Source organism: Bos mutus, chromosome 1 (genome assembly GCF_027580195.1).
Source record: "Bos mutus isolate GX-2022 chromosome 1, NWIPB_WYAK_1.1, whole genome shotgun sequence".
In the NCBI taxonomy this organism is placed as follows: Eukaryota; Metazoa; Chordata; class Mammalia; order Artiodactyla; family Bovidae; genus Bos; species Bos mutus.
The window spans coordinates 131,039,323-131,053,878 of NC_091617.1; the positions used below are offsets into that span (position 1 = coordinate 131,039,323).

The 14,556-nt window shown below is 37.4% G+C and overlaps 1 protein-coding gene across 6 annotated transcripts in view; it reads right to left on the bottom strand.

The window, feature by feature from the left end:
• Positions 1–3,512: 3,512 nt before the first annotated feature.
• Positions 3,513–14,556, bottom strand: part of NCK1 (NCK adaptor protein 1) — an 82,152-nt gene continuing 71,108 nt past the window's right edge. For all 6 annotated transcript variants that reach the window (XM_070375845.1, XM_005889891.3, XM_070375860.1 and 3 more), the window contains 2 exons: positions 11,392–12,104; positions 3,513–9,506 (listed from right to left, as the gene is read on the bottom strand). In XM_070375845.1, the coding sequence (XP_070231946.1) occupies positions 9,312–9,506; positions 11,392–12,104 (908 nt within the window). In that variant the 3' untranslated portion in view covers positions 3,513–9,311. The remainder of the gene's footprint in view (positions 9,507–11,391; positions 12,105–14,556) is intronic.

The window sequence follows — 14,556 nt, forward strand, 5'->3', positions numbered from 1 at the left end:
GGGAGTAGGAATTGGGAAGATGGAGGAGAAAAATGGGAACCAGACTCTTTCCAGTAACTTGTTTGGGGAATTTTAAAAACTGTTTTTATTGTGGTAAAATACACATAAAATTTACCATCTTAACCATTTTTCCATATACAGTCAGTGGTATTAAATACATCCAAATTGTTATACAACCATTACCACCATCCATCCCCATAATTCTTTTCATCTTGTAAAACTGAAACTCTATACTCATTTAACAGTAACTCCCCTTTCCCCCCTCCCCCTGGAAATCACCATTATATCTCCTGTCTTGACGATTTTGACTACTCCAAGTACCTTGTGTAAGTGGAATCCTGCAATACTTGTCTGTGACTTGCTTATTTCAAACAACAGTATAACGTCCTCAAGATTCACCCATTTTGTAGCTTATTATAGAATTCCTTCCTTTTTAAGGCTGAATTATGTTCCATATACCACATTATGCTTATCCATTCATTGACACTTGAATTGCTTCCACATCTTCGTTACTGTGAATATAATGCCGTTCTGAACAGCCGTACAAATATCTTGAGACTCTGCTTTCAACTCTTGTGGGTGCTATGTATCTTTTTATATTATTTGATTACTGAACCATGTGAATGTATTATTTAACTTTTTTTTAAATTGGAAGGAAATCTTATAAGGTTTGGCCCCTTAAAATGTCAGCTTTTTAAAGTCTCTAAACACTCTACATGTGCAAATGCATTAGTAAAAAGAACGTGAATTTTAGAGTGCAACATTTTAGTTACAGTGTCAGATATTATTTGCAATATAACCTTAGGAAAGTTATTTATTCATTCAACTGCCATTCACTAAGGGCTTATATATGCTAGATACTGGAAATTAATAGTTCCTGACCTCAACCACAAACTTCCCAACTAGTGGAGAAAATGGACATAAGAATAATCACAAATCAATATTGGAAATGAAGTGACAGAAATGTCATCAAAGGAATATAGGAGCATTAAACAGAAACACCTAACCCAGCCTAGGGGATCAGAGAAGACTTCCTGGAGGAGGTGACTTTAGGGCTGAGTATTAAATGCTAATAAAAATCAGCCAGCTATAGTGTGTTTAGGAAACCCAAAGAAGTTTGGTGCAACTAGAGAACCAGGTTGGAGTAGCAAGAAATGGGGCTCATAGGCAGACAAAAAACAGAATTTGAGAGAGCTTTGAATGCCTTGTCAAGGAGCAGTTTATCCTGAGGCAATGAGAATTAAAGGGGCTCCAATCTGATCACATCATGCTCTGTATTTGAGTTTGAGAAAGTTTATGACTAGGGTGGAGAAAACAGTGAAAGCGGCAAGACTGGAGGCTGGTAGGTGAGGAGGGAGATATTTTGGTCAGTCAGGTGAGAGATGTTGGCTTCCACTCGGTTTTCCCATGTCTCGAGAGAGAAGCGAACAAATTCAAAACTTGGAGGTAGAATTGACAGCTCCTAGACATGGAGTGGATTGGAGGAGGAGGCAAACATGATTTTCAGGTCCTAGGTTTGAGTAACTAGGTGGTGACAGCAGCTTAACCTAAATGTTAAGGAGGGTGGGGTGGCAGCAAGGTAGTCAGTGTTGGGGATGGTATAGAAAAAGTGTGCTTGTGTTCAGTTTGATACACTTGAACTTGAGGTGCTCCTAAGGACTGGGGGATGTAAACGATCCAAATGTGAACGATCTTTGTCTCAGTTTATGAGTGTCAGGGCACCATTTCCCCTACCTTCAGCATTTCAGGGGTAGCTGAGACTAGAAGTGGTGAGAACATTCAGGGAGGGTATGCAGATTAAGGAGGTGGGTGGGTATGCTCTTGATCAGCATTTAAGAATGAACTGACAAACGAAAAATGGCATAGAAAGATACGGGGAAATTAAACAGGTCAGAAAGGTGGTTCTGGACAGACTATGGTCCTGGAAACAATGAGGGAAGGGGTGGTCACCAAGTGGGAGTGCAGAAGAAAGTCACTTGATCATCAAAAAATGTCTCCAAGATTTATGTCACTTAGAAGGTCATTTGTAACCTCAGTAAGAGGAGTTCCAGTGGAGAACTTCGATCAGAAGTTAGATCGTTGTAGGCCGAGGAGCGTGTTGGAAAAAGTAGTGCTCTCTTGATGTGAAGGGGAAGACAGCAACTCCATGAGCCTCATTTTTATAAAACAACGATGTCTTGCATAATAGTTGCGGGAATTAAAGAACGCAGACAGAGCACACTAGCACAGTGCCAGGAACACAACAGGTCTTCACAAATGGCTTATTGACCATTTGTTGTATTAACAATAAATACATTAGGGGTTATTTGCTCTTACTGGCTGGACCTTTGTAGGCTGCCCATCTTTCAGTTTGGACCCTGGATCAGCAAAGAAAGGCTTCCAGTTGGCGACACCTATTAAGAGGGTCATCAAAAGCATGGGTTCTGGAGCCAGACTGTCTGGTTTGGCGTTTCGGCTTCGCCATTTACTAGTTGTGTTTTTTTAGCCAGCTCTTTTAAGCAATCTGTTTTAATGTCCTCCTCTGCAAATTGGAAAAAAATTGTAATAGTACCTAATTCATAGGGCTGTTGTGAAGATTATATGAGACAGCACATTCAGGACAGGATTTGGCAAAGTTAAGTACACAATAAGCATTAGCTGTGTTTTTTAAAAACATAACGGTCAAGAACACTTGCTGCACCGTCTCCTTGATCCCCACATTATAGATATAGTATATATACGATTTAAGTCTTTCAAGTTAAGATTTGATTCCCTACTTTTCAGATGAGGACACCCCTGAAAATTTACTGTAGACCCCCAGAGCTAGACAGACAGGAATTTTGACAGAGATCTGCCTAACTCCAAGTTCTTTTCACTCACCTTACTGCCTCCCAATTAGCACCAAAAGAGGGCTTGCAATGTGTATGAGGGACATAAAACAATGAATGATCTAGATTAGCAAGGGCTTGAGAGGACAGTCCTTAATATGGCATGTCAAGGATGTACCCACTTAAGATTTGGATAGGAGATACACGTTTGCAGTTAAGCATTCCAACTGAGAGGATGGCATGGGTAAGGCTCAAGGATGGAAAAATCGAAGGAAAACAGACTGAGGATGAAAAGGTAAGTAAACAGAAAATGGGAGAAAGAACAAGACTCATTTACTTATGCTGTAGGGAAAGGAGAGTTGTCCACTAGACTTTGAAATCCTAAGGTATTTAGCTCAGTCTGGACATGAGTCCCTGTCAAGATCCCCTGCCCACCACTGCTATTGACAAGGCAGTACTGCCTGCCAGTCCTTCACAGTCCACTGTAAGGACTCTGAACTCTGCTCAGCAGACTTCTGGGGCGCTGAAGGGTAATGCTACCTTTTTGAATGCTACCAATGCTTTTGAATGACAGTTCATCTCAGGACTGGCCCTTGAATCAATGAGGAGCTCAGACCATCAACCTCTGCATGGGCCATGCCACTGGTTGAGAATTTCTGGAGGGCTGCGCCTCACCTGCTAGCCACTCCCCTTGCCTGGACATGCCTGACTCTGACCATGCCTTTTTCTTCTGACTCTGAGGAACTTCCCCCTCTATACCTTCGCATGAGTTGGTTGTGATCTATTGGTTGGTTGGTTGGTCTATACAATCTGCCAAAATCGAACTATCCTCTAACCTGCTGCCAGGACTTCTCAGATTAATTCCCACAGCATTCCAGAGCTGAAGATGATCAGTCATCTATGTCTGAAGAGGAACCACTGCAAGAACAAAGCTATTTCCTATCCTAAGTACAGTCTACAAATAGAAATTCGTTTTCCCATTACACTATTTGCCACCTGAATGATTATGGAAGGAAAAGCAAGGAGATAGTTTTTTTTTTTTTTTTTATGGAAAGGCAAGACAGTTGGGAGGGAAAAGGGAATTGATGTTCAAGGAAGAAACTCCTAAGCCCTCTGAGCCCCGTAAGTGCTGGGATTAAACTGAAGCAAGGGAGGCCCAGGGCACAAAATTTGACACACTAACTCTTAAGGTTGTACAAACTCAGGGTAGGTCCTGGTGCTCTGGCACAGACCATGAGGTCAATTAACTGCAATAACGCTTCCCTGCTCTACTTAGCACAAAATAGTCCTCTTCCCTTTAACCAAAGGAATATGTCTATGTCCTGTGTTTCAGCACATCTGACATTTCATTGTAACCCCATCTCAATTATTATTTTTCTTCTGCAAGTAACACAGTGGGTATTTAAACAGTAGAATTTGCCTTGTCTTAGATTTTTTTACTCCTGCTTCCACTGAGTCTGCTCCAGATGTAACTTTGACACACTTTCCAGCTCTCGTTTTCAGGATTCTTACAGCCCCTTTTCAACCTCCTCTGAACATACTTTACTTTTTCAATTTCCTGCCTGATTTATTGTCTGGCCACAGTGCAAAACATCAGGAATGTTAACCTCAATTCTTTCCTTCGGGTATGAATTAAAACCTTCAAGTCTGTCAACAAACTGTCCTCCTTCCTGTAGTTATAACTGATTCTTTTCTATGTGACACTCCCCAACAACTCAAGATGGAGAATCAGGCCTTATTCAAAATAGAACTTTGCAGTTAAAAGTTCCATGTCTAAATAAAACAAATACTTTATTCAATTTTACAATTTGAAAACCAGAAACAATGCTCTGTAACAGTGAAGATCTTAACATAATTTTTCAAATGATTTTGACTGCTGTATTTTCACTCATTCACTGGTTTAAAGCTAGTCACCAGAGATTAAGTGAAGCACACAGTACACTCAAGGTCAATCTTATGAGATCTCCTTTGACCATCCTGCATAAATTAACACCCCACTCTCACTCTCATCTTGCTCTGCTTTTCTTCATAGAACTTCTCCATTAGGCTTTACATTATTAGAAATGTACAGCTTTGGACAAATGTGTCCCTTCTCTTCACGCTCATATTGCTAGGTTAGAATGGTCTGTCACCTACGCAAAATTATTTAAGGTGAGGTGGCTGGATGGTTGGTTGATGGATAAGTATCTCCAAAACCTAAGCAGACACAAAACTATACACATAGATATAACTGCCCAAAAAGTATTTTTCTCATCTTGACGCCAAGTGATTAGCATATGCCCTGATGAAATTGTCTTCTACACCATCCCCCTTATCTATAGTCTAAAACGTATCAAAACAAGTGAAAGTCTGTTTGCATTACTTGTTCCAAGAAAAGACATTTATTCAGGGATCACTAATTTTTTCTACAGATGCTCAAAAAACATCAATTATAACCATTCCAGTATTTAACAGACTCTGTAGTCTCATTCTGGAATATACCTGTCTCCATAATTTCCCAAAAGCCATCTTCAAATGTTCTACAGAGTTTAATATATTTTCTGAGTCCAGAGATCTATTTAAAGCAATATCTAAACTACTTGAGATGTCTATTCTTGTCTACTTGTAAGTTTGTTTTCCTGTTCAAAAGTCACAGTAATACATGGGAGAGAGGAAATTGAGTACTTTTTGTCTTCTGTAACTACAAATAAAATTTGCAACACTATTTCAAAATACAGAGACCAGCTTTCCCTGGAGATTTAAAAGCAGCTTAAAAAGTAACTTGAGAGGAACGTTTAAAAAATCTGCTAGGTAAACTAAATGTGTGAATCCTTTGTAGGCATCAGGCCAGTTCTGAAGTATCCAAGATAATGTAAGTGCTCAAACCAACAAACATACTCTAAAAGACATGGTGGTTTATCTCTGTGAACAGGGCCAGTGATAACAAAAACTCTTGCTCTCCAAAACCTCACTAAGCCCAATTTATGTTCTCGTTAAAGTCTCAGCAAACTATATTTATTAGTACTTCTAAATCAAAAGAACCCCTCACAGTAAACAAGAAAAATGTATTTCAGTTCTTTGGTCATTGGTTTTAGGTCATTTAACAGCAAGAAACTAGGGTGTGGAGTATGCATAGTGTGCTGGTCTGTTAAGAGTTTAGAAGATGAGAGTTAAGTCATATAAACTTGTTAGAAGCCAGTAGAACCAGTTTTTCAGAAGGAGCTTTCCTACTTTGCCTCGCGATAGAAAAAAACACGGATTTTCCCAAGAAGCAGTAATATGGCATTTTCAAAGAGTCCATTGGATGCTGTTCAAAACATAAAATGAGGATGTCATTTGTGCTGTATCAAATTTGCTTTATGTTAGAAGTGACTTCAATTGTGAAACCATTCAAAAACATTTAAAGAATCTAGATAAGACTACAAAGGATCTCCTTTTCTTCTAGCAAAATACTAAAGTGGAAAAGTTAAGGCATGCTGTAATATTTATTCCTAATTAATTTGGACATCGCAACTGAAATGTTTCTGCAAAATGGTAAGTTTTCAGATTCCAAATCTAAAACTCCAAGTTACAGGAAAAACAGGGAGTAACTGCATTTTGAGATTTGAACTAGCAGGATAAAGGTTGGGAAACACTGTTTTACGCTGTTTATCTTTAATGTACTGGTAAAAATATGGGGTGCATCCGTACTATCCAATGCCTTGTGAAAATTCAAATCCAGTGTTACCAGCTTCTCATTTTTCAGGGGAAACCAAAACTCTGTTTATGTAAACCCCTCCCCACCCCATTAAAAAATGTTAACAATTATTTTTTTAAGCATTGTAGGTTGAACTGTATTCCTCTTTGGTTGTATCCTGAAATGGGTTATCTTGCAAGATGGGGGAAGGGTGGTGACTGTGAGTTTTGGACTTTGTAACAGCAAAAAAGTGGCTGTCTTGCCAGGGGAAGATGTGCCTTTTTGCAATTCTCACAAATGTATCTACACAGACTGTAGTGGCCCTGCTTCTTGCAATCTCTAGATTAGATGACAAAATTAAAGCATTAAAGCTGGAGACAACTTATCTATCCACATATCCATGAGGACATCATTCCACCAACCAAAGCTAGGCATTCTATTCTTACAGCAATTACAATGGATTGCACTAAAGCCTTCTGATTTTGTTAAGTGCTTTATCTGTGACACACCATCTTTAAAAGTGCCAGGTGTTACTGTGTATAGTCAAAGGCGTGTAATATGTGTGAATATGTATTCAGCTGAACTTAAGGACTTCTGACTAAATAACAGATACAGCAACAATAGCTTTCTGTCACTGAGCTTATATAAAGTTCGAAATCCTTCTTCCAAGAATTTGAAGTTATTTGTGGAAGTGGGCTGTGGGGCAGTTACGTGTGTTATGAATATTTAAATTGAAAGCTAAGCATCTCCTCACAGATGAAAGAAAATTTCTGTAATATTGCTCTTTCCAGGACTTTCCTCCTAGTCTAAAAACAGGCACAATGAGGCCAATGTGTCACAAGGCAAGTGTACAGGCTAGGAATGAGGAAAAGCGGTTTCTAACACAAGTCCTGCTACTAGCTAGCTATGTAGATGTTTTTAAAAATGGTTCCAGTTCTTTAGAAAATTCATACTTTAGAAAAAAAGTCATTGATGTAAACATTGGTTTTAAGACTTTAAAAAAATTGATAAAATGTTGAACTACAAAGTTAAGTAGTGCCCAGCGAGGTTTCCATCATATAGTAAGAGCACACAATAGCTATTATTGGCACACATGGATCTCCTACGAATTCTCTAGTTATTATAAATCTAATTATAGCACAGAAATATGCATTCTGTTTCCAGTGCTGCTCCATTCCTACTTTTTCAAAATGCTTGACATCAGCTCAGCAGGGTTTGCTATAAATAGCTCATGTCTGTGATACAAAGTAGTAATTGAACCCATCACTGTCCTTTCTTTTTTTAAACAAACATCCATTTTTTAAGTAAGGAAGACTGGATGGAGGGGAATCCACAAAGAGGTAGAGAATAAAAAGAAAGCATCATCAGATGTTTGTTTAAAATTAAAAAGTCATTTTACAACTACTTTAAAACTATTTTCCTCAATTTATATTCAAGTGATTTTACAGCCAAAAAAGATTAAGAATGTGACTTTTGTTTCCACTAAACTTGCCTACTCATAATTATCTTAATAAATAAAGTGGGGCTGAGAAAGATAATGAAATACAAACTAAAAGGCTTTATAAGCAGATGTAATAAAGATTTTAAAAACTGTAATAAAATGTTTATATTTGCTAATTCCTGATGCATAGAGGGAGAAGTCAGGGCTGCCACCCAGTGGCAATGTAAGTCTTTAAATGATGTGAAGATTTAGAGAATTAAAAAACAAAATAAATCTAAAACCACCAAAATCAAGAATTTCATGAATTAGACAACTTCGATTTTAGAATCAGTAATTTTGTGTCTTAAATTTTCTCAAAGCATTAGCACATCACATCTTTTCCTCAAATACATATCAATTTTAGTGTCCTGGTCAATAAAACTCAAAGCTGAATGAAGAAAATAAAAATACTACAACTACTTTGCCTGATTATTACTGATTTTGGGGGGGGGGAGGGGTGGTAGGGAGAGAACGAAGTATCTCATTGTCACCTACTTCTTCAAAATTTGGCCACAGCTTTTTTTCACAGTGACAAGATATAACATACTCAAAAACTAGACGCTTTGGTAAAATAACATTAGGGGGAAAAAGTAACACTATAGCATCCATTTACAGTTAAAAGCTAAATATCTTGAGAATGCTTTTTTCTCTTTAATAACCAGATGAGAGAGAAGTGGGGGAAAAAATTCATAGGAATTTGGAGATTTTTGTTTCCAACAGCTGTAAATTTAAATTGTACAAGATATATATTTTCTAACCTATGTCCCATATGGTTTGCTTTAAACTGAAAACAAATGAATTCTGAAAAATGACAGACACAACATATTTGGTATTTACAATGGTTTGTGACAAATATAATAGCTGAAAATAATGTCTAATTTTCCATTTATTATTGCTATTTAGTCACAGAAAAGATTAACTCTCCAAGAAATTTATTTTAGCATATGGTATATGTTGATATAATAGATATAATAATTTTACATGAATAGAAACCACTGCAGAAGTAACTAAGGTAGTGCCCTTACAAGAAAATAAAGGAAAGGCGATAAAGACATTCTTTCATATAAAGACTTTTGATTTGCATCTTTTTTTCAAAATATAAAACCTTAATATTAGAAGCAAGAGAAGAGCAAAGAAAACAATAAAACAGACCAAGGATAAGGAACTGCTCTATGCAGATACTTGCTGTATGTAGTATATATATATATATGGGCTGAATTATAATAAAAATATTTTATGTATTATAGTCAATTCTCGTATAGAGTTAGAAACAGCAATTTCCAGTCGAGCATGACTGGACTGACATTTTCTCAGTCTTCAATTACATGACGAATTACAACTGTACAGCAGTTCGCTTCGGTCAGCAGTATCATGATAAATGCTTGATAAGATATAATTTTTCTCCTTGTTCACTTGTAAAAATTGGTGCCTTTTTGTAATGTTCTACAAGTTCTTCCATGGTACTGAATTTACGCTGCCCAATGCAGTAGACAGTCTCTTTTAGTTGTACTTTAAAATGCTTGTTTTTCCCTTGTGCTTTTAGTGATACTGAGAAATCATTTGGCTAGAAGAGAAAAAAACATTTTGAAAGACATCTATTAGCATTTTTATATAAACTAATAACAGCTAAAATGTGAGCACTTTAAACACCAGGCACAATGCTAAATTATTCACATGAATTATCTCCTTTATGCCTCAAAACAAACCATTTTACAGATGAAAAAATAAAGGCTGAAGAAAAGTTGAGTTGTCCAAGATCATCTATCTAGTTAAAAGAGCCAGGATTCAATATTGAACCAGTTAAGACACCAAAATCTCCCTAACACCATGGCAAATCCTTTAGTTTAACATTTGATTCGTGATCTTCTCTTCATTCAAACTACTAGAGAAACAGCAGAAAATCCAAGACATCCACCCCTTTTCAATTAGTAGCAAACAGTAGCTGTCTTACAGAATAGCTGATATATACTCTGAATTCTCAAAGATGAAGGACACAAAAATGAGAACTAATGTAAACTCTAAGAGGTCATAAAATCAAAATGCCTGTAACGGGGAAGAAAGAAATATAAACAAGGGCCAGGGGGATTATATAGGGGGAACAACAGTGCATGGCCACTTGGCTGCAACTGTTGCCCTGTAGGAATACAGCTCAACATTGACAGGTCTTCCAATTTTAAAAAGGAAGTCTGATGTCTCAATTTTTATTTGAAACCTCCCAATATTTAAATACTGACAATGAATTCAAATGATTAAAAACACTGTGCAAGTCAAACAAAATATGCTTATTTGAGAGCTCTACTTTAAAATTTCTACTACTAAAAATAATGGTATATTTTGGCTAATATCTATGCTCAATTACCTATAAGAAAATACAAGGTATTCTGCAATCAAGCTACTTTCTTAGGTTTTTTCTTTTTTTAATTCTAACACTTCTTTGAATAGTCTATATCACCCTCTTATGCAGTTACTGTCAAAGTTTCAAACAGTGGGTTTCTTGGAAACATTTTATGGTTATTAACCACCCATTCCAGGGTCACTCCCTTCCTAGCCCTTCTGCCCACTGCTTGTCCTGGAAACCAGGGCCAGGTCAGGCATCTAACAGAAAACAATTCCCATTACTCTTCCCTATCATCAACCACCTGCTCTTCTGGTGGGGTTACATACAGACCCCCATTTCCTGAACTTCAGAGCAGGCGGTTCAATTAATTTCAATCTTGCTCGCTCTTCCCCCACCCCTTACACACATGCACGTGCACGCGCACACACGATATATACACACAAAGCTAATACTAATCATGTAAAAATAGTGATATCCTTTATCAAGGAAAAATAAAGGTCATTTTTAAGGGAAATGAGTATTGTCAAATTCTAAAATCCTATAGAGTATGCAAAAGAACCCACATAACTATTTTCTTATTCAATTTTTATGGTTTTACAATTTTATTGTTTCACTACTCTGGGAACAGAATTTATCATTATTGTAAATGCCCTCCAAATATGGTGCATGTTCAAATGGGTTTTTGAGGTACCTAAAAGCGTATTCCAACTTCCAAACAAGTATTTATACAGAAACAAATATAGATTTTTTTCTAAATTCAGGGATTTCATTTATTATAAGGATGACAGTGTACCAATTATGCAATTTAAGAAATGTTTTTCCAGTTTTATCTACCGCGTTGTTCTCAGTGAAAAAGTCAGTGTTTAATTTTCTCCATTTTTCAGTTTAATGCAACAGAAATATTTCAGGAAGGCAAAACCAACAGAACTATACAAGGCCAAATAATCCTGTTTAAGGCTATATTTTACTAAAAATAAACATACTTGGAAAGAACATTGACTTTACTCAGAAACTTCACATGTTTAGGGAAGCCACTAAACCTCTCTGGTCTTCCATTTATTTTTTTAATATCCAGGGCTCTATTTCCATTTACCTTTGAAAACCAACTTACCGAAGATTCACTATCACGAATGAGGAAATCACCTTCATGCCCTCTTTCATTTAATGCCATTTCTGCTTGGTGCCTGGTGACTTTCCCATAATACCACGGATTGCCAGCAAACTTTCCAGTAAGTGAAGGCCTAATGTAATCACACTGTGGAGGCGATGGTTCCAAACCTGATGTTAATGGGTTATTCTGCATAATGGTAACATAGTTTTTTGGCACCAGACCAACCATTCCATTGATCTTCCTGCATTTCCACCACTCAGGATCATTTTCAGGTTTTTCAATAACATCCATTATATCTCCTTTCTCAAAATTAAGTTCTTCATCATTGGACGAGCTGAATGGGTAAAGAGCCTGAACCACATGTAACACTTGCCCAGTATTTAGGTTATTGACGACTGCTGCTAACTTCTCTGACAAAGAACCCACATGGTCACCCAAAGGACTGTCGCCTTCCTCAGTCACATAGTTTGAAGGGAACCATCCAACTTGTCCATTGTAGCTACCCCGCCACCACCCATCACTGCATTTCTCCATAACGATCACCTTCGTCCCTTTTATCAATGATAATTCATCCTCTCTCTCTGCCATATAGTTAAATTTTACATAAGCAGGCATGTTGAGGTCATAGAGACGTTCCCCTGGGTCAACAAAGCTATCATCAGCAGGAGATGCAGAATCTGGCACACTAGGTTTTCTTTTCACTTTTCCAATGCCTGTTTAAATAAAAAAGGGTAATGAGAATATAAAACAATGAAAAACAAAAAACACCAATTCATTCATTACAAAAGGATCTTTAACTCAGTAACTAAGTTTTTTACCCTCCCTCCTCCTCTCCATGTCACTCTTCTTTCTTTGCATTTGCATTCTCATGACTTATTTATTTTATATAACTGCAAGTTTGTTACTTTTGACCCCCCTCATAAATTCTCTTTTCTCATGTTAAAGACCCTGAAGTAATTGTATAGCATCATTCTAAAGTTGCCCTAAAATTAATAAACTGTCTCTTAAATGTAAGTATTATTTCCTACATATCTACAATCTAAATACATAAAGCCTCCAGCAAACCCAAGTTCTTCTTTATTAACTAAGAGTCTATAACTAGCTGTATAGAAATTAAATAGTAACTTAAATTACAATTTGATATGCAATATAAAACTTTAGTTATGTCTGGGTAATCCTCCCATTTGCTTTCTTAGTTTCCAAGACTCAAGTTACTCTATTTACTTCATGCTTATTTTATAATAATATACAATTTACTTGCTTATCTGTCTTCACCCAATTCACATATAAATAAACTCCAAAACAGCAGAGATTTTTGCTGACTTTGTTCACAGATATAATCCCAAGGATCTCACACAATGTCTTAGTAAACAGGAGATGCCTAATATATATTTGTTAAAAGAATGAAAAAAATAACCAAATGGTACTATCATCGTAAATGTATGCTACAGCAACTTTAGCATATGAGTTTGTGTTCTCCTTTTACTGAAAAAACTAAGGCATCCTTAGGTAAAATTTCTCAAATACTTTCTATCTCAAAATTCTTTCTCATTACCCTTACTCTTTTTCTTCTGCCAAGTTCCCAACCTCTAATCCTTCTGGACTCTTAATACCATCTTTCCTGCCTCTTTTTGGGACTCTTGGCCATCCAGATGTGTTTTCCTCCCACTCACTCCCAAAGTCTAGAAAAACACTTAGATCACTTCTATTTCTATTCCGGAACAGAGTTACACAACTCTGCTATTGTTTTTTAACTACATCATTCTTAAAAGGTTGTCTTCCCTTTTTCCTTCAACTCTTTCGCCATTCACTCACTCCTAACTCCTTATAATCTGGTCCTTCATCTCCACCAAAACTACTCAATTACTTACAGCTGTCATCTTTTCACAGCAAATCAGACCATTTTAGAGTCCTCAAGTCTTTTCAAGCTCTCTATACAGAACCAAGATCACAGATTACTCTCTAAAACAATTTCTCCTTCTTTAATTTCCCCAAGAGTTTGTTGTTTTCCCCACTGACCTGTTTTACTATTCTTGTGTTCCTCTGTCTGGGCTCCTGTAAACCTTGTTATAAAAACTGCATTTTTACTTGCTTACTTGTCCATCTTAATAAAACTGTGAGTTTTATTAATAAAAAAAAAACTTAATAAAACAGTGAGTTTCCTGGGGCAGTAAACTGGATTTTACTACCTTGTCTCTCCAGCACTTAGCAGTAACTATACTAGTAGCAGGAGCAAATGGAATGTCTGCTGAAAGAGTAAGTCAATGACTCCTTAGTTCAAAGTGTTTCCCAAGATGCCATGCTTGGACTTAGCCTCTACTTCAAGGAAATCACTTTCATTTTCTGTAACTTCCAAAGAGAAGATTCCAAGGTCTCTTTGCAGCTCCAAGCTTGAATTTACACATTACAATTCCAACTGCCACTAGTCATCTACAGAAGGCACCATGAGCAACTCAAATACAACCACCATGTCCAAATGAAAATAATCTCTAATATCCACAAATCAACTAAACCCCCCCCCCCAATTTCCTTCCTTCTGGCTAATGATATATCATGATTATGAAAAATTTGTACATCAGGGATTTCTGGCACTGTAGGGAACTCTAGGGTTACATCCTTCCAAAAGAGTAATTAATGAGCTCATGAATACTGTCAAAATCAACTTTTGTGGAACTCTAAAATCCAGTAAGGAACTTAAAATAACTAGGGCAAGGCTTAATGAAGAAAGAAGCTGCTGCTGCTGCTAAGTCGCTTCAGTCATGTCCGACTCTGCGCGACCCCATAGACGGCAGCCCACCAGGCTCCCCCGTCCCTGGGATTCTCCAGGCAAGAACACTGGAGTGGGTTGCCATTTCCTTCTCCAGTGCGTGAGAGTGAAGTCACTCCAGTCATGTCTGACTCTTGGCGACCCGATGGACTGCAACCTACCAGGCTCCTCTGTCCATGGGATTTTCCAGGCAAGAGTACTGGAGTGGGTTGCCGTTGCCTTCTCCAAAGTTGTCTGCCTAAGTATCTCCTGTCAGAGAGAGTAATACAAATCTTTCTCACAAAGAATTGTAATTATGGGTTTCAACCTCTCAGGCAGCTACCTGAAGGACTGGCACAGTGGCTTGCCTTGCTTTCACCTGACTTGGAGCATTTTCAGGATTAGGGTGTTTTCTGCTG